Source organism: Sarcophilus harrisii, chromosome 6, assembly GCF_902635505.1.
Source record: "Sarcophilus harrisii chromosome 6, mSarHar1.11, whole genome shotgun sequence".
NCBI classification, from domain to species: domain Eukaryota; kingdom Metazoa; phylum Chordata; class Mammalia; order Dasyuromorphia; family Dasyuridae; genus Sarcophilus; species Sarcophilus harrisii.
In genome coordinates, this window is record NC_045431.1 from 65916526 (window position 1) to 65941026 (window position 24501).

General features: G+C 36.6%; 1 protein-coding gene across 1 annotated transcript in view; it reads right to left on the reverse strand.

Annotated features, from left to right (window-relative positions):
• The window catches only part of RNF150 (ring finger protein 150), a 328862-nt gene that overhangs the window by 96464 nt on the left and 207897 nt on the right, over positions 1 to 24501 (reverse strand). Inside the window, exon 3 of the mRNA XM_031941619.1 lies at positions 11504 to 11754. Coding sequence (XP_031797479.1) covers positions 11504 to 11754 — 251 coding nt within the window. The remainder of the gene's footprint in view (positions 1 to 11503; positions 11755 to 24501) is intronic.

Consider the following 24501-nt stretch of genomic DNA (forward strand, 5'->3'; position numbering starts at 1 on the left):
CTCTGTAGGAGTGCTGGGTCATTACAATTCCTTTCAGAGGGAGAAAATAAAAACGTATGCCTTGAGACAAGTATTAACATTCCATGCTCATTTTTTTCCTCCAAATTTCAACAGGGTGTATATGTTTCTGTTTTTTTATAAATGACTTTAAAAAATATACACAGAAACACTGACAGCTGGAAGAAAGATCACTGCCATACTTTCAAGCAAAGCCAAAAAAAGTACTGCTGGAGTTTCACATCCCCAGGAAAAAAATGATTCAAGGGAGACACATAATAAGAAGAAATTCAAATGCCTTTTATTCAAATGGTTTAGGTTGGTGATTTTGTAGTCTATTTCCCTTGTCTTAAAGTATGAGTTGCAGTGTGTATGTGTATGCATGTGTGTGTGTGTATGGGTGTGTATAAAACATTTGCTGCACCCCTTCCAGATTTTTAGCAGAAAGTGTGGCTTATGCCCAGCTGGGGAAGAGGAATCTATGAAATGGAGCCAGATGTCTAAGCAAATATGCCAGATTGGACAGATACTTTGCTGTGTACCTCTAAAAAGTATTGCTCAGATAGATACAGAAAGTGATGTTAAAAGGAAGATTTAGGAGTCAGCTTGAGGAACATGAAAGAAACAGGGGCCAGTGCTCTTAGTGCTTCCACAGAGCTTCCTGTCCAACTCGGGAGAGAATCCTTCTTTTCTCCATCCTTTGAAGGTCAGCCATATTGGGAAAGAATGTAGAATCTTACTCTACTGAACACAAGAAACTTAATGAGTTAACCTTAATGATTTAACTTAAAGGTTAGCCATATTGGGAAAAAATGTAGCCTCTTACTCTACTGAACACAAGAAATTTAATGAGTTAACCTTAATGATTTAACTTAAAGGTTAGCCATATTGGGAAAAAATGTAGCCTCTTACTCTACTGAACACAAGAAAATTAATGAGTTGCTAATCTACCCACAATGATAAGAAGTGGGCTTTTGGAAAAGAAGGGACAACCAAAATTTTGAATAAATGTCACTAAGCAAGCTAATCCAAAGCAAAGCCAAAGTCCATCCAATATGTTGAAGGAATGTAACTGGCTAGCATCTAAGAAACTAAAGGAAAATCCAGTGCAAGATTTCCTTCCCTTGTGTCTTTACTACTTTTAACACTACTTGCCACTATTGCTATTACTATCATCTTTTTTCTGGATATTCTTTCCTCTCTAGGGTTTCATGAAACTGCTATCTCCTAGCTCTTTCCTCTAAGTCAGACTATTCCCCCCGACAGTTTTTCTTCAGTATAAAATACATGAACATCTTGTTATTAAGGTAAACCTGCATTCTTGAATTTGGGGTTCTCAATTCACTATATATTTCTGAGTCATTTCAGTCACATCCAACTCTCAACTTCATTTGGGGGTTCTCAATTCACTATATATTCTTGAGTCATTTCTTGGGGTTCTCTTGGCAAACATGCTAATATAGTTTGCCATGATTTTTTCCAGCTCATTTTACAGATGAGAAAACTGAAACAAAGAGTTAAGTGACTTTCCCAAGGTCACATAGCCACTAAGTGTCTGAGGCTGGATTTGAATTCAGGGCAATGACTCTTTCTGGATTCCTTGCTCTATCTACTGTGCCATCTCACTGCTGATTCCCGGTAGAGTCAACTAACCCTAAACTCTCCAGGGCTCAGATCCCTATCACACTTGCCCAACTGACATTTCTAACTGGATAGTCGTTAAGCATCTCAAACTCTACATGTCCAAAACAGAACTGTCTTTTCTCCCCAATCCATTTCTCTCCCATATTTTTTTGTTTTTGTCAAGGGCACCTTTCCACTCACCCAGATTCTTAAATGAGTAATTTTTAATTCTACTTCTCCCCTCATGGCATATGAGGAGAATCAACTTGTTAAGTCTGAGTAATTCTAACTTTCCAACATCTCTTACATCTGCTTCTTTCACTTACTCTCATGGATTTTTCTTTAGTTCAGATCCTTGGCATCTCCCACCTGAATTACTGCAAAACCTCTTAACTGCTGTCCCTACCTGTGTCCTCTTCAATCCATTCTCTACACAGCTGCCAACCTGATTTCTTTTACAAACCAGCCTCACCACAATTTTCCCCTATTCCATGAACTCCCATGGCCCCTTACCTTTAGGATCAAATAAAAACTCCTCTCTTTGGCATTCAAACCCTTTACAACCTGGCTCCATCCTACCTTTCCAATCTCATGACATAGTTTTCATTTACATATTTCACATTTCACACTCTACATCCTGTTTTTGCAGAAGCTGGGTCCCATATTTGGAAAATGCTTGCCTAGCTTCTTTCAAAGCTCACGTTGAAACCTATTCTATTTACTTCAGTGCCTTTCTTCCAACAGTCATGGATTTATTTTATGAACATCTGGTATATAGTTATGTTTTTACATTCTATTTCCCTTTATTAGAATGCAAACTCACTGAAAGCAGGAATAATTTCATCCTTTGCACATATATCCTCAGTGTCTAGCACAGTGCCCTGCACACAGTAAGTGCTTAAAAATGCTTGTTGATTGATTGGTTAGAATGTAAACTCCTTGAGGGTAGTCTTCAAGCACCTAGTACAGTGCCCTGCAAATCAAATTCTTTTCTTTCACTTTTCTCATTGTTTAATTGTGGGTTTTATGATTTCTCTGATCAAGTTTGGAGTTTTCTTGGCAGAGATACTGAAGAGGTTTGTCATTCCTTTCTCCAGCTCATTTGACAGATGAGGAAACTGAGGCAAACAGGGTTAACTGACTTGCCCAGGATCACATAGCTGGTTGGATTTGAATTTAGGTCTTCTATCCACTATGATTCTACTTAGCTGCCTTCTACTTTCTTTGAAGGAGATAATAATCAGAGATGTCTTTTTTATCTCCTATATCCTAGGAGAAACATTTTGTTATCCATTCAATTCTCATTACAACAGCTAGCAAACAAGATACGAACTGTCTTTATTTACTAGGATATATATTGTCTATTATACAAAAAAGGAGCGGAATAGAATCAGATCCTGTCGTTGGGAAATTCATACTCAAAGTCAGACATCACAGCTGCCAATGTTCCCCATGAATACTCAGACTCACAAAGGAGGCAGCAGAGAATGTGAAGTGCCTAATGGATTTGGAGTCAGAGGACTTGAAATTAAATACTCTTGTTTTTGTTCAAGTCACCTAAATTCTCATCTGTTTCCTCATCTGTAAAGGGAGGAGAGTAGACTATTTACTTTTTGCTCTATAACTAGGATTCTATAAGAAATATAGTTGCACTGCTTAGGATATTTTTCTTTGTCATAAAAGGATCAATCACTTAGGTTGTCATCACCACCAATATAGATTGCTGCCTCATCGGCAAGCTATATTGCTTATCAAATTTTCAGATGACACAAAATCACAAAGAATGGATTATGCATTGGATGATAGAATCAAGATTAAACAAGATTTCTGGTGGGTTAGAGAACACTGAGACAAAATGGAACAAATGACACTTAACAGGATAAATGTAAAGTGTTATACTTTATACAAAAAATTAACTTCACAAATCCAAGATGGAGAAATATGGTTACATAACAGCAGTCAATCTGAAAAGACCTGAGGGTTTTAGTGGAATGGCAACTCAATGAGTCACTAGTGAGATAGGGCATCTAAGGATATCTTAGGCTGCATTAAGAGAACATGAGTTCCAAGAATGAGGAAGGATAGTGTCATTGGACCCTGCCATGGTCAACCACAATTGTGACCACTTCTGGGCATCATGTTTTAGAAAAGACATTGATTAATTGAAGAGAATGCAGAGTGGGGTCAACTAGAATGGACAATGGACTTGGGGTCATGCCCTATATGGACAGGAAGAAGCAACTGGAGATGATTAGCTGGGGAAAGAGAAGACTTAGGAAACAAATGGAAGATGAATCAGAATTATTATATTTATTTCTCAAGGCAATAGGTAGAAGTGATTAAGAGTCAGATTTAGCCTTGAAGTATGAGCTTCCTAACATGAGACCTATCTAAAAGTGAAATAGGCTTCCTCTCTAGCAAAGGCTGGAAGGTCACTTGCTGGGGCCATCTTGGAATACTGTCTAGAAATGAATCATCTCTTGCCTCCTTAGAATCTCGGGTTTCTTTCAAGACTTAGGTTGAATGGCACTCACCATGGGAGGTCTTTTTGAGTACTCCCTAGTACTACTGCATTTCTCTTTAAGGTTGCTTTGTATTTTTGCTTGTGTATGTATATCATATATATATATATATATATATACACACACACACACACACACACACACACATATATATATATAAATATACACACATTTATACACACACAAGTTTACATCTTCTCCATTAAAAAGTAAACTCCCTAATAGGAAACACTTTTGTTTGAATCCTGAGGTCTTAAACACAGTACATGGCACATAGTAGGTGCTTTACAAATATTTCTTGATTGACTACCTTCTAGTGATGATTCTTTTTCAGAATTGGATTAGACTAGATGACATTTAAGATTCCTTCTAATGAAGAAATTCTGTGATGGTCAAAATAAATACAATGTCTTTGATGACCTTGGGGAGACTTAATCAATAGTTGCTTTTGTGCACACCATAGTGTGAAGTAGATCTTTGATAGGCAATTCCATGGATACAGCCAAACAAATCAGAACTTAAAGCCCCCAAATTCATTAAAGTATATGTGCACACACATACATATGCACATGCAAGTCTGGATTATTTAGTTGCACAGAAAAAATTAACCAGAGTTATTAAATATCCACTTTAGTTAGTGTTATTGTCGAACTGTTCTGTCTCCTGCAGCTCACTACATTCTCAAGAATTCTCACTGTCTTTGAAAGAGATGCAAAGGGAATTCTCTGCTCCTTCCCAGGAGAGTATTATACAAGTATCTCATGGCATTGGCTCCATTTTGAAAGCTGACTTTTCACATTACCTCCCTGTTTCTCTGTTATATATCTCTCTGAAGATAATGGGTTGTGTTTAGAATCAGCAAGACTTCTATGTTCAAATCTAAGTGCTGAGAGTTGTTACTTAAGTTACTTAAACTCTCTGAATTTAATTTCTTTATGGTTTCAAGATAGCCTCAGAGGTATTGTTAACAGGAAATCTATGACCCTCTACTCCATTCTGTTCTTTGCTTTTCCATTCTTCCTGCTACCTTTTAATAACTTGCCATTACTTCTGCTTCTTTTCTTTTCCATTCCTCCTATGAAACAAATACCAAAAAAGAGGGACAGATACAAACTACATCAGAAGATTTTCCCAGAAAAGAACTAAATATCTATTGCTCAATGGTGGATATTCTGGTGGATATCACTGGATGGAATATTCCTTCAAAGCAACTGGCTTGGCTGCTTTTAAATGGAAGTTTTGTTGATGAAATAAAAAGTACTGTCATATCAGAACTGCCCGTCTTGGAGTCATCAACCAAGCCCCTGCTGGAGTCTATTGCTGTTCCTGGTGCAGTCTCCAAGTGCTACAAACCCGCCTCTGTACTGGCATGTCCCAGGAGGCTGTGAGTCAATACTTTTCACAGTTGCCAGGAAACAAGCTAACCTGCCATAGCTTCACAGCCGACTTTCTTTTCTGCTTATTGTCTTGTCAACCAGGAGGATATTTTAAAGATGGATAAGAATGAGTGACAGATACATCAAGATCCTCATCCTCTCCTCAACACTATTTGAGAAGAGGGTAGGACAGCTGCAGAACTGAGGTTGAGACCCAGGTCATTCTGGGGGAAATTTTGGGATGAAGGTTTGTGTCCCAAATCTAGAAGGTCCAAGGGAAATGGGATCAGTGTTCAAGCTAGGAAGGGTTTCTCTCTCTTTTTCTTTAAGGACTAATATTTAAAAAGCAGAGCAGCAGGGGTGTCCTATTATCTGTCATTCCACATTTCAATGCTATGTTCCACCTTTGTTAAAATGATCTTCTCTTCTTGTCTAGAATATGGTTTCTATCATTAAAATAGGACTTCGTGGTATTCCAGGATAGAGCTTTTGAGCTTGCAGGGGTCGTTTTACAGATGAAGAGTTGAGATGAAGAGAGGTAGACTGAGTTGTGCAAGGTCACAGAGCAAATAGGAGACAGTAAAAACAGAGCAGGCACTGGAATCCTGGTCTTACTCCAAATCCAGCCCTCTTTTTAATGGCCTAAGCTGCCTCTCTTCAGAGACAGTAGTGTAATATATTGGAGAGAGGGCTAGCCTCTTTCAGGAAATCAGGAAGGTATGGGTTCAAAAGCCTGTTTCTGACATTTGCCTTGAGAGGTGAGCACACACTGTGGGGTATTCTCCAAGAATAAAAATTACAGACTTAGTACTCCTATAAAAGGAATTTCTATGTGGGTGTGGGCCTTCCTTCCACTGCTGAGATCAAAGATCTCGATCAAGAAGAGTTCCAGGATTTGAGTAATTCAGAAATTCCACCCTGCTAAAATTCTCTCCCACCTTTCCAGGAACATTCATCTACCAGCTATGACCAGCTCTTGAGTAGAGGAAGTAAGATTTATGATGATATCGAGGTTGAATTCTCTGCCAAAGGAACATAGAACTTCTTAAATAGACATTCCAAAAATTTCCCAACTAGCTTAAGAGCCATTTCTTACTTTATATAGGAGAGTACCTCTGTTCTAAATTAGTATCTGGAAGAAATTCTTGCTATTTCTACCTGCTACTTCTCCTTGCTTCTTGCTTCCTTAAGGAACTGTGGTGCTGGAGTCTGGCTCACAGAAGGCATTTAATAATTGCTTTTTGATTTTTAGAAAGAGAGCACTGACTTTGGTGGCAGAAGCCCATGATTTAAATACTAGCAACATACTAGTTGTGTGACCCTTGGGAAGCTTGGTTTGCCCCTGAAGGACTAAATTTTTTTAACTTGTAACTTAGAGAGGTTAGATCAGAAGATCACAAAGCTTTCTTTCAGTTCTAGCATTCTATGATTTTACATTCCTGTAATTCAGCCTGTAATTCATTATTTTTTTAAAAAAGGAAAATAACGTTTACTGTAGGTCTTTTTTTTTTTAATTATAAAAGTAGGAAGTTCGACTGTATGATTTTAAAGGTAACTACCAACTCTAAATTTATGAATCTATGATTCCTAATTAATTTGAAGAAGACAGGTCCAAATAATTGTTAATCTCTCATCCCAGAAATACATATCAATGACAAGTGACTTTAAAGGATTAGAAAAGAGAGAAGGAAAAAGTTTGATTATGTTAGAGTCACTTAAAGAAGAATCAAAGTGAAGGATTTTCCAAATATATCAGAGTGGAGAGAGAAAGTATGAGATAATAAAGGAGGGATCAAATTCCCAGTTTTTCAGGGGATCTTGTAAAACACCAATAAAAATACATACGGTTATGTATGTATATATATATATTGATAATGAACTGATTTTGTATATGTATTATATATGTTATTGTATTATATTTATTGTATATATAATTAACTTATTTTGAATATTCTATTTTCTCAGAATCAGGCTCTTCATTAGAGGGAAGAACTAAAATCATTGTGCTTTTTAAAAAAACGCCAAGTAATATTTGTTGCCTCTGTGGACAAGCAATGAATAATAAGTACCAATGAATTCACAGAGGTCACTTTATCTATTCAACCATTTGTTGGATCCAATTATTTCAAAAGACCTTGCTGTGCCATTGTCAGGAATATTTGAAAGATGGTAGAGAATAGACAACTCTCCAGACTAAAGAAAGGTATAAATTTTCAAAAAAATGGAAGAGAATTTAAAAATTATAGACAAGTGAGTTTGCCTTTGGCTCCTGGAGAAAATTTTTTATGTATTTTTAAGGAGACGCTTGATGAATATGATACTTATCTAAATTTATTTCTCAATTTAAAAGGGTTATTAACCAGGTAGTTGAGGGGAGGGCTACAGATATAGTACATTTAGAGTTTAGCTAAAACATTTAGGAAAAATATCTTATTATTCTCAAGAAACAGATGGAGAATATAGGCTAAGTGATTATACATTTAGAGGCATTCAAGACTAGCAGAGTAGTTGTTAATGGTTCAATGTCAGTTTGGCAGAAGTATCCATAATGGGGAGCTCCCAACCCCCAAATCTGTGCTTACCAATGCGCTATTTAACATTTTCATCAGTGATTTGGAAAAAAAGTCTTAAGATGGCATGGTTCTAAGATCTAACAATCACATCCAGTTGGCAAGCCTAGCTAATACACTGAAAGACAGTATCTAAAAAGATCTTGCTGGGTTAGATCTGGGATCAACAAACTATGGATAACCTGTTTTTCTATGGTCTATGAGCTAAGAATGGCTTCTAAAATGCTGACTCTTAGGGCTAGAGGATTGGGAGAATTTAGAAAGATATAATTCAATATGGTTCAAAAATCCAAGATAGGAAAGGGATAGCTAGATAGCAATTCACTGAAAAAGATCTGGGGATCTAATGGGAGAGACAAAATTCAATAAGAAAGTAGTGTGATATGGGCATGAAGGGAGTGATTTCCAGGAATAAGGAGGTGGCAGTTCCATTGTCCTCTGCCCTAGTCTAGACCAAACCTGAAGGACTGTGTTCAGTTTTGTGTACCACATTTTAGGACCATCCAGGGGGGATTCTTGAACTCATGTCATATGAAGACCAGTTGGAAAAAAAAGAAATTTGAAGAACAAAAGATTGAAGGGGGGAATGAGAGATGTCTATAAGTACTGGAGGAGTCATCAGGTGAAAGAAAAATTACAGTTGTACAGTTTGCCCGCAGAGGCCACAACCAGAAGAAATGGGGAAAAGTGACAAAGAAGCAATTTTAGGTTTTTTTTTTTTAAAAGAAAAGATAAACTATTAAACATATCACTTCAGCTGGAGCTCTTCCAAAGCAATTCTATTTAGGGCTATCTAAGAAGGTAGTGAGCTCCCTTTCACTGGAGGTATTCCAATGAAGGCCTTTTGGCCACTAATTGGTCACAGGGAGGAATCTTGTTCAGTTCTTCATTTGATCTAGTGGCTTCTGAGGGCTGTTATGAGTCTGTGACTCTGGGAAAATGGACCAACTATAAAAGAAATCCCTGAAAGACCAAGCATGATAGTTAAGGGCCCCTCTGTAAAGACTGATAAACATACAATGCAAAATCCCCCTAATAACAATGACTTCTTGTGAGAGTAGCTCTTGGAGAGATCCCAAATGCCACATGGACCTTAAAAGAGCTGCTATTAAGAAGAATAACATCAAAAACTACTCATTAAGTACATCAAATACAGATCTACTCTATGCTTTAGGAGATGATGTGTAAATAATTCACTTCAGTATTCACAAAAGAAATGATTTTAAAATACACACACACACACACACACACACATTTTAGAAAACAACCAAAAAAAGAATCTATCTAAATGAAATGATATCCTGGCTTAACTTAAATCCTTTTATAAAACTAATTTATCAAGTGGTGGTATGTACCATCTGCCAGGTATTGTGCTGAGTTCTGGGAACTCAAAGAAAAGGAAAACATGGTGTCTGGTCTCAAGGAGTTCACTCTAAATGGGGAGACATCATGCAAGCAGTTAGATACACAGAAGACATACAAAGAATAAAAAGGACATAATTTTAGAAGGAAGGCAGTAGAGTTCGGGGATAAAGATAATTGGTTCTGTTTTGTTGATGTTGAGTTTTAGATGTTAGTTTTAGATCTACATGTAAATGTTATATGAGCCCAAAGTCAGGAGAGAGGTTAGGTCTGGATAAATAAATTTTAGAATTACCTATATAGATATTGTAAGTGAATGCATGGGAGCAGATGAGATTACCTAATGAAACAGTATACAGGGAGAATAGAAGAGAGTTCACAACAATCCATTGGGGGATACCCATTGTTAACAAGTATGACTGGACCCAAAATCCAGCAAAGGAAACTGAAAGGGAGGGGTCAGAAAGGTAAGAGAAGAACCAGATACCATCTACTAAAATTCAGAATTGAGAACATGGATATATTAAGAAGCATCAACATGAGCTTCTTTAGCTGCTTCTTAATATATATTAGGACAACCAAATTTTCTTAACAATTAACATTTTATCTTGAAAAAATTACACTTGGGGTAATGATATACAGGTTTATTTTTTCTTTATTTATGACTTAACAAGTCATTCTTTTTGCCATAGGATAAAACTCCTGATATGGTAAAATGTGACAGACTCCACTTTATTGACAGCTGTATTTAAATACTTTATAAAAGATAACTAGAAAATATGAAGAGTAATGTTCATTTAAGTTGCTGGTAACTTTCATCCAATGGTTATCTATACAGTGCAAAGGAAAAAGGAACCCCAAGTCTTTGGCTAATTCAAGCCTCTTTCCCTCCAAAAATCCTACCATTACCTGAATATTTTGGATCAAAATAAAATAGCCTGTTCAGATACTTGATTTCAAGTTGTGTGTTTATGTCTGCCTAGAGATGTGAACTCTTTAGGAAACATCCACAAAAATGTTAATGCAATTGGTCCAGTGTGAACTAATCTTATTAAAACTAGGCAAGATTTTTTTTTTTTGGCTGAACATAGGATGGTCTTTCTAATATCAAAGAGAAACTGCAATATTCAGATGGAATTTATGCTTATTGACTTCCACTATGTCCAAGGACTGAATGGCAGATTGTCTATGTGAATCACAAGATTGTGCCAGTTTGTCTTCATTGGGCAGCTCAGGGAGGAGGCGGGGAAGACATGATTTAATCCAGATAAAGTTAATAAAATGTAACCAAAGGAACATTTAATCAAAGGAGGCTTCTGTTCTCTTAATTTTATTTATTTATTTATTTTTGGTAGCTGATATAGAGTACCTATGCAAATTAATAATGTCATCCAAAATGTGTTTACCTGTGCAGAATGAAGTAGATGATTGAATTAACTAAAATCCTAATTCAGACCCTAAATCCTATCCTTTCCCAAATGTATGGATTACTGCTTTAATTTGGGGTGGATATGTGTCTAGATACAACTCCAGTCTCAAAGAGGAATAGATCATTTCTATGTGAGCATCACTGAATGGATAGAGATATGGCTCAGCTTTCCCTTTGTCATGACTCATGCATATACCCATGATGCCTCATTAAAACAATCCTAAGAAACTTAGAAGGAATGAATATTTTGGTCTCCTGTCAATTTGCACAAGATTCAGCTTGCTTATACAAATCCCAATAATCAGATGACAATAGCCAAGATGAATTTGAAATTCCAGTCTTGAAGTGTTGATCTCCCTCCCTTCCTTTCACAAGGAGGTAAGTTTGGGACTTTCCCACTGGATACTGGCATTTACAGCAATGAGTTACCTCTTTTGCCTTTATCATGACATCATCCTCAAAGGAATCAATAAAGGGAATCAATCAATAAATCCATAATCAATAAAAAAAATAAATCAATAAAGGAATCAATATAGGGAATCTGGGTCCATGAAGTCTCTTATTAAAAAATGATATAGGACAGGTCTGTCTAAGTTAAAAAAAATCAAAATAAGTACTACTCACCTGGTTCCTGTCCCGGGCATTTGCATATCGAAACCTCTGAATATAATAAAAGACCAGCCAAGCGAGTGATATGATCATCAGCACAATGAAGGAGATGGACACAAACACGACTGACGTGCGGCTGACGTATTTCTGCAAGTTGCGGGTCCCAATGGTGATGTACATCATCACAGTAATGTTTTTATCCAGAAGAGTCACTATCTCCTTTCCTTTCGACTCAGGAATCATTATTGCAACAATGTCTTGCACACCTGTTATGAGGATGGTGGGGGTGTAAGGGAAGGGGATGGGAGAGAGAAAGAAAAATTAGAGAGCTAGAACTGATCAATATTAGCCAAACCATCAAACCTCTTTGCACAGTCTATGAATGTTGAGAAGGTGGAACAATAGAGGAAAAAATTCTTTTGTTGCTCAGCTACATAGCTATAAGCTACACAAGGCAGGTCATTGTAGATCAATTTAATTCTGGATGAAAATATTGATCAAGCACTTACTGGTTGCAAGGCATTATGTTAGGCTCTAAAAGGTGAGAAGGGATAGCTATTAATTTTGTCTTTGTATCCAAGAATTACAAATGGAGAGCTCAAAGGGACCTTGCAAGTCATTGAAGTCAGCCCCTTCATTTTACAGATAGGAATGAAAGTGAGAGAAGTGAGTGGCTCGCTGAATTAACTATGAATCCCATTCACGGCTAGATGGATCCTATCCTAAATCTTATTTTTGTACTAAATACACGGTTAACTGCAAGGTCACAAAAAGTAAACAGTAGCAGAGCTATGATAGTGGTCCCAGTGACTCCAAAATCAATGTGCTACTTATTGGATACCTTTGCCTTCCCCTGAGTACCTAGGACAGTGTCTTGCACATTAATAGATGCTTCACAAATGTCTCTGGAATGGAGTACAGAGAAATACGATCTCTGACTTGTGAGAGTTTACAAAATAGTGGAAATCAGAGAAGGATAGGAGAAGAGAAGACAAGTTAATAAAAGCAGATATTGACACCACTTTAAGATTTACAGAGCTCTTTAATAATGCATGAGTTCATTTGATCTCCACAAATTATTATTACTCCTGTTGTGCAGAAAAGGAAGGGGCGGCACTGAGGTACAATGGATAGAATGTTGGGTTGTTAGTCAAGAAGGCTCATTTTCATGAGTTCAGATTCAGCCTTACTAGCTGTGTGACTCTAGACAAGTCACTTAACCCCATTTGCCTCATCTGCAAAATGAACTAAAGAAGGAAATGGCAAACCACTCCAGTATTTTTGCCAAGAAAACCCCAAATGAGGTCACAAAGAGTCAGACATGACTGAAATGACTTAATAACAACAACAAAAGAAACTGATATTCAGAGAGGGGAAGCAATTTTTTTTCCCTCTAGTCACAGAATTAAACAGCATGAAATCAGAAATTAAACTGAGCCTCTTAAGGAATTGAGTGTTTTCTACTTTACCATTCTGGTTGGGGATAAGGGATGGGGGTCCTGGAAGGTATCAAAACTGAAATTCTATTTAAATGAGGTTAAAATTATATTTGTGTTAGTATGGTATTATATGCAGACCTTGGGGAGGAAGGGTAATGTGAGAAAGGAAAGAAAGGGATCCAGGTGCTGAGAGAAGTCTGAACAATAACATAAAGGGGGAAGGTAGGTGCAAGATGTGAATAATTGTGTAGCAAAGAGGATAGGAAGTTAGGAAAACTAATTCCCTTTTAGTGCTCAACAACTACCTATTAGGGACAAATCACTTACTTTCTATGAATTTGTTTTCACATCTATGAAAAAGGAAAAACAATACCTCCCTCACAGGTTCAAATGAGACATTGTGCAAACTAGTGCCACAAAAAGAAATTTTGTACTAAGACAAATTATAGAAGTGTGATTATAATTAATGATTATATAATAAAAATTAATTACATATTAATAAAATTATAATAAAATTAATTACATACATTACACATGATTGGGAACAAAAAGTCATCTAGTATTGCTTGAGTTTAGAGTGTATTAGAAAAGCAAAGAGATAAGACTGGAGAAAAGGCAGAATATTTCTATCCAAGGCCTTCGTTTGGAACACAATAAAACCATAGCTGGTTTTGAAATGGGTAATGATAACTATCAGAGTGGTAGCTATAACTCCTATCAATGGCATCAAATAGAAGGGTTTAAATGATTCTGCTCAGTGGGGACCAGGTCCTACCAGGCTGTTGTCTCAGCTGCCAGGGCATAGGGTAGAAATAGCTGGGAGAAGTTGGCCCTTTTCACACTAGCACTTCAAATAGTGTCATGGAAAAAGCACTGGATTTCCCATAAAGAGATTTGGCTTCCAATCCTAGCTCCAAAACTTGCAGGCTGTGTAACTTGGGACAAGACAGATTACCCCTATAAGGCTTAGTTTCATCATCTGAAAAATGGGAGTAATATATTAATTACTTCAAAAAGGTCCTGGTGAAAAAAAAAAGCTTTGAAAACTTTAAAGCACTAAAATAATGTGGGCTGTTAGTATTCTGTGAACCACTATGGAGAGAGTACTTTAGATATGTAACCCAAATGTAAGCATTATCCTGCTGAGTTCCACTTGCCTGAGTCTATACCCTAGTCAAAATCTGAATACTCAATGAAACAAAACTGTCATTTTCAAGAAGGCAATTTTCTCCTACAGCGAGTACTCAAACAATCAAAAATAGATTATTCTTCAAAAGCTATGGGATAACTTGCCAACAGATAACATGGCTATATACTTTTTTCCCTAGCTTTCTTCTCGAATTCAAGAGAAACAGTTATTTTTAACATTTCTGGAAATGGCAAGATTCTCTGAGCTGTTTCCTCAAGTGAAGTGAAGTGAAATGATTATTAGGCAAATAATCCTGGAAATTCAGGCAAACATTATCCCCTTCTCCCCAGAGAACCTCATAAATAGCAAAAGCCACAACAAAGGCTTTTGGCATCATTATTTGCCTATTATCTAAAAGCCAGTTTTGAGTAGTTGATGAAGAACAGCCTCTAAGTAACTAAAATCTGCTTTACAGAGCTGCCTCTGGATCGTATTGGCTAGGTGACCCTGTTCAAATTCCTTATTGTCTCAGTGTCCCAGACAACTCTCCAAGACTCTAAATTGCTAAACAGAAGCACAGAGGGTCTCCAGGTGTGGTCTGAGGACTCCAGGGAACCTTTCTAGGAAGGCTGAGAATTGGAAACTATTTTATAATAATATTGATGTTTGAATTTCTAATATGGCAAAATGTGGTAAAACCATCTACAACTACTATTAATGAATGTTCTCTGAGGACTGCTCAGTATGGAAAAAGTCTGAGAATCACTGAAAATAGTACTTCTATAATGGCTTAAACAATTTTTTTTTAATCTGGCTAACTGAAGACAAAGAGGTTTTATAGGACTGAAGCATCTGGACAATTTGTCTTTTTCTTCCCTTTTGTCTCTATAGATTTACTCTCTCCATGGGCTGCACCAGAATGAGCATGCTCACTCGAAGGGGTTATGAGAGAGTATCAGAGAGACTGCAATATGGAAGCAATCTGGTGTCCAAGGTTAGCCCAGAAGGTTTGGAATCAGGAAAGTTGAATTCAAATTTCCCAACAGTCTCTAATTAACTATTTAAATAGTTTTGTTATTGTTTTCAGTCATGTCCAACTCTTCATGACCCCATTTGGGGTTTTGTTGGCAAACATACTGGAGTGGTTTGCCATTTCCTTCTATCTAAATATAGGCAAATCATTTAATGCTGCAGATCTTTGTTTTCCTCAACTATAAAATGAGAAGAATAATACTTATACTACCTTCCCATCAAGTTTATGAAGAAGCTGCTTTGCAAACCTCTAAAGTGATCTATGAATATGAATTCTTATTAGCTATTTGCATCTCTCTTGCATTGTATGTTCTCCCCATTTGGGAATTCAAAGCACTTTGGCCTTTTTCTATTTCACTCATCACATCATATTATATCACCAAGGAGAAATGATAAAGGGATTGAATAAACACACATACACAGACACACACACTGTAACATCAGGGAATGATTAGTTAAAACAGCAGAGAATTACTTTTTTAAACCTAGAGGTGATTGTTACTTTTAAAAAACATTATTATTTTTGTTGCTTTGTATGGGATAATGATTTTCTCTAAGTTAGAAAGAGACTGATTTTTAAAATTTTTAATTATACAATGGGTTCCAAAAGTCTGGTGCATATAACTGTTTCCTCTTAAATGTTTCTTCCCATAATTCCTTATGAGGTTGTTTTTTTTTTTTTTTTTTTTTTTTGGCTGAGGCAATTGGGATTAAGTGACTTGTCCAGGATCACAGAGCCAAGAAGTGTTAAGTGTCTGAGACCAGATTTGAACTCAGGTTCTCTTGACTTCAAGGTTGATACTCTATCCACTGTGCGATCTGGCTGACCCTCAGTGTACTTTTAAATACTAAAGTTTAAAACTGCACTAAAGCTCTTGGGGCATTCTGTATGTCTATTTGTTCTTATATACTACTTTTCTATAAGACTGTAAGCTCCTTAAAGGTAGAGCTTGTGTTTAAAAAAAACTTTGTATCTCCTCTCTCCAAAGGGAATGGATTGTTTTATTTTAATTTATATTTCGCCCAATAACTAAAATATGCTTTGCATGTAATGGGTGTTTAATAAATGTTCATTAAATGAATGGCTACCAGTTGAACTAAGACAGTCTGGTGGGTATGTCAACACAGAATAAGGCATTTCAATATAAAAGGATCATTGGTATTAGAGCTTATTTTGATTCATTTCCCTTTCTCCTTGCCATCTTTCATACAGAATGATGGAGAAGAGGAAGAACAGTATTGTTTCAATGTGTACCCTTAATGCTTTGCATACAGGAAGTGCTTAATAAATGATTTATTTATTAATTCTTGTAGATTTATAGTAGGGAGGGATTTCTGAGGTCATTCAGTCCAATTTGTAACCTTTTATAACCAAGACAACTCAAGCCCAGAGAACAGAATTCGCATAAATCCTGGCATTCAATAAGTCCTTAATAAATGCTTGCTGACCAGCTGACCAGGGAGGATTGATTGATCAAGCATAAACAGGACTGACAACCAAGTCTTTTAATACCAGATCTTTTGTCCTTTTCATTGCATTCTACTCTTCCCTGAAATATAGTCAGATCATCCTATCCTTACTATTAGAGATGGCTGCAAAGAACACGGGTAAGGAAAAAATGGTACCAAACAATTAGTCTTGCTTCTTCTGACTCGGCTTTTTTCATGCTCTGAGATCGGGAAAGAAGGAACTGCTCAAACCTTTAAAAGCCCAGGGAGGGCAGGAATCTTAGCAACTACTTAGCAATTTCACTAGATCTGGATTACCTGGCAGGTTTCTAATACAAATTTTTCTTATTGTCAGTCTTATCTGTTTTGGTTTCATTTCACTTGAGTTGTGTAGATACCTTAAAGATCAGCTTCAGGACCAAGATGCTCTACTATATTCAGAGCTGTCAAAATGGCAGAATTCCTGGAACGATTGTACTAGTGAATTTACAAAAAAAAAACAAAAACAAACCAAAAAACAACCACCCAAAACCCAACATCCAGCTCCATATACACTTCTTTCTGGGAATTACTATTAATAGTGACTTGAATCTCAAGTTCATAGAATTTACAATTGATGCTGTCAATCCTTGAATTTCCTTGTTTGCTAATGTCTAATGGTTGCATGTGGCCTGAGGTTTTGTGAAGGAGTAAGCCCATGAGGACGGCTTTGTTTTGAGAGAAACATGATCTCCTTTGAACAGTGGCTTAATCTCACCTGGTGGGAGAATGTAAGTGTACCTATGCTCCTTACAATCCCAGGAGGAGGGGCCTCTTTACTCAGTTCTATTTTTACTTGACATTTCAGGAGATGTATATTTGCTCACTTATTGTTTGTTTATTTATCTGTTCTGAGCTGTGGAATTTGGGATTTTGTTCTGGATCTCCTGGGAGCACTTAGGTAGAATCTGGATTCTTAGATAGCTCTCCTTAAATTACTCTCACTATCACTTAATATCCTAATTTCCTTGCAAGAAAACACGTGCTGTTTTTAAGAAGTCTTATTTACTTACAGAAAATAATGCAAAGAGAAAAAAGCAAAGCCTGAAGAAAAGCATATAAATGAACTATAGTTATGTAATAAAAACAATAGTCAGTAGTGAATCAACAAGCATTAATTGAGAACCCAATAACTGTGGGCATCATGCTGGATATTAGGTACATAAAAGACAAAGAAAAATCTTTGTTCTCTCCTATGGAAGAGAAAATGTACATGTATAAGTCCATAGTGTGATGATGATTGAAGTGGTAAAGATACTAATAATAATGATGTATTTACTTTCACATATGGGAATATTCAGTCTAAACAAGTTCAGAAAAAGAATTAAGGATAAATCATTTAACATTCCTGGGATTTAGCTTTTTTATGTGTATAACCTGGGGACTGAACCAGATGGCCTCTTCACATGCAGATCAGTCAATCAACAAACACTATGAAAATCCCTCCTATTTTCCAAGCACTTTTGTATATAAAATGGTTTGTCTTAGAAACATCATTTTCCAAAGAAAATTGGCATATACCTTTTTTGAGATGGAGAAACACATTCAGACATACATAGACAAGACAGAACTTTTGAACAAAGCAGATTGCTGTTCATACTGACCCAGCATTAATGTTTTGATCTGGGATTTGTGATTTTATTAACATAGGGAATTGTCAGTGAGAATGCAACTAGTGCAGCAAGGTAAGCAATTCACCTGTAACTATTAGACTTACAGAATAGCCTAAGATCCTGAGAGGTCAATGATTTGTCCAGAGTCACAGGAAATATCAGAGGCAGGTTTCCTAGTCTCCTAAGCTGCCCTTTAGTCACTACATTCATTTCCTCAGCATTGCTTTATCGATGGGATTTTTCTGTTTTCTCTCTCTACAAGTAATTAAAGCAAAGATTCCATGAATTTTTAAGTAACTGTCATGACAGAGCATTATGCAGCATAAACAAAAGCCATTCCAGCTTAATAACAAGGAGAATGCTACTCAGCCAACGCCACCGTGACTTAATGATAAAATTATCTGGGGAGGCCTAAAAGACCTAAAATGCAGCTATCAAATCAAATTTCCATAAGGTCTACTAAACATAAATCAGTTATGCTCTTTTATCCACCTTCCATGGAAAATTGTCATTAAATCAATCAGCATTAAAGATCCATGCTTCCTCTTCTGACACATATCCCAACCTTAGTTGATGTCCTTCAGAATTACTGTGATCAAAAATTTACAGCCATTGTGTGTTTTGAGCCTCCAAAACTAGCTATATATTATAATAATTATTATACTTATAATATTTATTATATAGTGTATTTATATAATTATACTGATAACGTATTATATTGTATTTATAGAATTATATAATATTATATTCATTTATATATTATTATAGTAAATAATAAATGCAATTATGATCACTTTAGAGATGATTAAATTGATTTACTCACTCACCCATTCAATCAATATTTATTAAGAGCTTATTATATGCAGAACCCTGTGCTAGATGCTAGGGGCACATGAAATTTAGATAAGACAGTGCCCCAATCTTCCTGGATCTAAGAGTCCAATAGAAAAATATGACTTAAAGAAAATTTTATATAAAAAAATTCATCAACTGTAATAAGTGGCTTAAATAACTGCAGAAAATATGTAAAAGCCACCAATATGAAATATTCAACAGGAAGACTTAGCTTCAAATATAAGAAAGGTCAAGGTAGAAGGGAATAGAAGCAGAGGAGGAGGTAAATGGCAAGAGTGGATGTGAAGAGGAAGAATCTTGGCATACTATTTGCCTGAGAGAAAGTAGGGTGAAGGGACATAAGTAAGGAAACATGGGAGAGAATGTAATGTAATTAGAAATAGACTGGATAATTGAAAGACACAGGAGAACTTAAAGCTCATGGAATCTCACTTGATAGGTGAGGAAACTCAGAAGTCCAGAGATATTAAATGATTTGCCTAAATTGTCATGGGGAGGAAACAGAAGATCTGGGATTCAAATCCAGATCCTCAGTATAACCATTGTTTCTTGCATACCGCTCCATTGTCTGGGTCAGTGTCTATGGTTCAGGCTTTATTCTTTGAAGATGGGAATTGAGTGTTGGAAGAAAATTTCATGGAAAACCATTAGACCTGTATGCCCATTTATAACTGACCATTTGTGCAATCTCTATGTTCTTCAGATTTCTGGGCCCTAAGGATTGCTGGGTATGCCATCTGAACTACCTCTGTGCTTTTAAGACCCTTAAGGCCTTTCTATCTTTCAGCTGATCTCTTCCCCTTTGCCCCATTTGTAATCCTAGCACTTAGCACAATGCTTGACACATAGTAAGTGCTTAATAATTTCTTTTCATATACTTATTCATTCCAAGGTGGTACAAGTCAAGCCAATATATATAATAGGAGAAGAAGCTTTTAGAATTTGGGATACATGATAATGGTACCCAGAGTCCAAGGTTGCTGTTAATGTTTTTTAGCTGATAGCAATAGATACTAATTATTTTTCTTTTAAAAAAGAGCTCTATAGTGAATTAGGGAAGGAGAGAAGGTTCTCAATTCCCTCTTTCAACCATCTGCTCCAGCTGAGTATGAAATCAAATGTTTTCTCTAGAATTCCTCCCACTCTTGTTAGGTTCAGCCTGGGGACCTTAGTGAGGTGGGAGAGAGAGAGAGAAAGAGGAAGAAAGGGAAAAGGAGAGGGAAAGGGAAGCAAAGAGAAGGGAAGGGAGGGAAAGAAAGAGAGAAGAGAGAGCAATAAGAGACAGAAAGAAAAACTGACAAAGACACACTCACATAAATATGCATCCACACTCACAAAGACACACACATATACTACATGGGAAGGAGCAGTCCTCATATAAACTGTTAACATCTCCAGCAGGCTGTGAGGATCAAGGAACCAAAGGGAGAGAGTATGAAGGAGAGTATTTTGAGTGAAGGTCTGGAGGGGCCATTTATTCCATCCTTCTTATTTTAAAGATAAGAAAATAGAGGCCAAGGGATGTTAAATAATAAAGCTCTGGATTTGGGGAAAGTATATCTCCAAAGGTGTGGAGGATAAAAAAATAGCTCCTTAAGTTAGAGTGCGGAAAAAGGGAGAATTAAAGAAGGGATAAGACCCTTACTTAAGGATTAATAAAAAAGATGATATTGAAGAACAAAAAGAAAGCAAAGCTGTTCAATTAATGGTTGGTTTATGTGAGTATGTGTGCTTCTGTGTTCTATGCCAAGAAACTGACCTTTACATTGGAAATAACAGAACAAAAATGGCCAACAGCGAATTAATGCTCAATATAAGAAAGGAGATAGTAAGAATGCATGTAGCTGCCTTTAATAAATTCAAGTCATCTGATTCAGATGAATAACATCCTTAAGTACTAAAAGAATTGGTTGTTGTAATTGTTGATTGAGCAAAGTCTATGTGAAAGATCTGTTGAGAACAAAAGAGTTATTGCAAGTAGGATATTGTGTAAAGCACACTGGCTTTGAAGTCTGAGGGTCTAAATTTAAATCATGCATCTGGCACTTGTTGCCTGGTCAACAGTAACCTGGGCTTTGGTCTTCTCATATGTAAAAATGAAGGGGTTGTACTAAGTGACCTCTGAATTCTCAATTAGTTTTAATTCTATGATTTAAGAAGGGCAGTGTTGTCGAAATTGAAAGAAAAAGGGGACAGAACAGTCTGCAAAGATTAGCAAGATGAGCCTTCTTGACTTCTAATTTTAGAGAAAATGCTTGGATCATTAATGAGACAAGAACACCTAGAAGGAGAAGCAATAATTGCAAAAAACCCAGATGGTTCCATCAAGAACAAGTCACACCAAAGCAACCTAATTTCCTTTTCCTGACAGAATTGCTAAACTGCTACATAAAAGGATGATGCAATTAGAGTTTACCTAGATTTTATGAAAGCTTCTAATAAAGAATCTTATTCTATCACCATGGAGAAGATGGGGGAAATTTAGATGAAATGATAATCTAATATGGGGGCTTGAGATGATTGTAATCAAAGAGAAGTGGATGATGGTTTGATGTCAACATGACAGGAGCTGCAGTACCTCAGGGATTAATGACTGACTGTTCAACATTTTTATCAGTGACTTAGAGAAAGGCACACATTAGCATTTGTTGTTGTCATCCACTTGTCCTTTTTGATTCCATTTGGGGTTTTCTTGGTAAAGACACTGGAGTGGCTTGCCATTTTCCTCTCCAGTTTATTTAATGGATGAAGAAATAAAAGCAAAAAGCATTCAATGACTTGTTCAGAGTCGCACAGCTAGTAAGTATCTGAGATTGAATTTGAACTCAAGAAGATGCGTCTTCCTGATTCTAGAAGTAGGTACTCCATAAACTGTGCCTACTAGCTACCCCAATCCACTGGTATGCTCATCAAATCTGTCAACGACAAAAATATTGAAGATGATAGTTAACACAGTGAATGATGAAATTTGAATCCAAAAAGATCTTGAGAGGATATAATAGTGGGCCAAGGCTAAAATCTGATGTTGAGAAAACTGACCCTGATAGAAAAATTAATCAGAGATAAAAATGTGGGCTTGAAAAATATATCTATAGTTTAAAAATTCTTCATATTAATAACTTGTGCTTCTATTGCCTTTGACAAAATATTTTTGCATGTATTCATTTAATTCTATGAAGTAAGATATGGAAACTGTTATTATCACTATTTTATAGGTGAAGAAATTATAGCACAGATTTTTAAGTCCTTTATCAAAATAATAATACTTGAGATACCCCAGCTCAAAATTCCTGATCTAGTATTCTCTCTCTCTTTGTCTCTCTCTCCATCCCTGTTTCTGTCTCTTTATGATTTTAAATCACTTATCAAGATAATAAAAGCTGAGATACCCTCAGCTCAAAATTCCCAGTGTTTTTCTCCCTCCTCTCCTCTCTTTTTCTCTCTTGCTTTCTCTCTGTCTGCCTGTCTCTCCTTTCCTTCCCTCCCTCCTCTCTCTCTCTCTCTTTCTCTCTCTCTCTCTCTCTCTCTCTCTCTCTCTCTCCCCACCCCCTCATATTAACCACATCATGCTGCCTCCCATACATCAACGTGTTTGTATCCTCCCCAGTGCATTCCTGAGTCACCCCAGTGCTGACTCATTCACCTACAGAGGCCCCTTCCATTTAATTCACAGGGCTTCTGCCTCACTATCTGCAGTATGAAGTCTAACAAAAGCATGGGGCTCCTGCAGAACCTGAATGAGCATGCTTATATCAAACAGGAAAAGAAGCTCATTAAAGACTATTCTGGTCTTGCTTCTTTCCTGGCTGACCACATCTTTGAAATTCAGGGCCTTTCTGAGTGAGGGGCCTGAAGCCCCATGAGGCATAAGTTCATCATCAAAACTCCATTAATGTTGGTACTAGGGGGGATATCAAATTATATATCAAATTATGCCCTTGAAAAACAGCACTGAAAAGACAATATGCTATGATCCCTGTTGGAGATGTGACTTCAGGGCCTAAGGGAAAAGACAAGCTTTCCAACTGTCTGAAGAGAGACAAGAGACACTGCAGAGTAGCAAGTGTATAAGAGGAGCAATCGGGGCCCTGGATAAATGCAAGCTCATTTACAAAGCTGATCTTGGAAGTCTCCATTGCAAATGGCTGGGAGTCAGAACTGTTTCATACGTCATCTAATTGGAAACCAGCTGTTCTGGTACAATTCCATTTTCAAGTATTGCTTCTCCTTTCTTCCACTTCTATAATGTGGCACTCTCTCAGACTGAGAGTGTGAACATAATTGGTAGCCATGGAAGAAGAGATTAAATACTGGTATCCCAAAACACATACTTGAAGTAGAAGAGTAGCTTTACAGGGAAGGAACTTAGGAGATCAGGAAACTGAGGCCCAGAGAGTTTAAGCAATTTGTCAAAGATCACAGTTTTGTTTTTTGTTTTTTTGTTTTTTTTTGGCCAAACAGGAAAGATTGGGACCCAGGTCTCCTGATTCCAGAAACGATGTTCCTTCCATTGCATCATGTTGGTAAGAGTCTTTTGTGCAATTGGGAATGCAAATACCATGACTAGCATTTCAGAAGTCAGTCACATAATCAACAGTTATGTGATTCGACTTTGAAGGGAGTCATTTAGTTCAATTTCTTCATTTTACAAGTGAGGACACTGAGATCAGGGAAGTTAAACAATTTGATTAAGGTTAAATAGTAAGTAGTGGGGTTGATGGCCTCTCGTTCAGATTCAGTATACAATATTTAAATAACTTACCTATGATTTGGCTTAGAGAGCTACTAAGTTAGAGCTGAGATGGAAGTCCCACCTTCCTGAACCTGAATTTCTCCATTGCTAGAATTTGAAAGATTTGGATTTAGATTGGACCTCAGTGATCATTTAGTTCAATTTCTTCATTTAACAGATGAGGTTCAGGGAAGCGATCCTTTCAAAGGTCCTTTTTAGCACTAATTTTGTGACCTTATAATTATATTGGTGCTAAAGTTCCTTTTAATTCTTATATGGCATGGTTTTATTTTTCTCAGAAAGACATGATGTCCAAAGGCTAAGGAAAAAAAAACATAAGTGGTAATCATAGTGTAGCTACTGTTAAGAAGCTTGTTTATAAGAACAAGTTTTATTTAGTGAAATTTTTTTATGTTAGTACAAATGGTAAAACAAAAAAAAAGGGAGGGGGGGTATAGCATAACTGCTTATTAGAATTCAGAGAAAAATAATTTTGGGGGATTTGCTTTCATATGGGAGTGTACATTCTATGTTTTGAGTATTTTTTAAGAGGCTAGTTCCACATTGACATCAGTTAATATTTAAATAACATGTTAATAATCATGAGGCCATCTTGCCTTTTGGGATGGTGGCTACAATACCAGCCATGACATAAGGAAGGTCTGAGTTCAAATTTAGCCTCAGACACTTACTAGCTATGTGACCCTAGACAAGTCACTTAACCC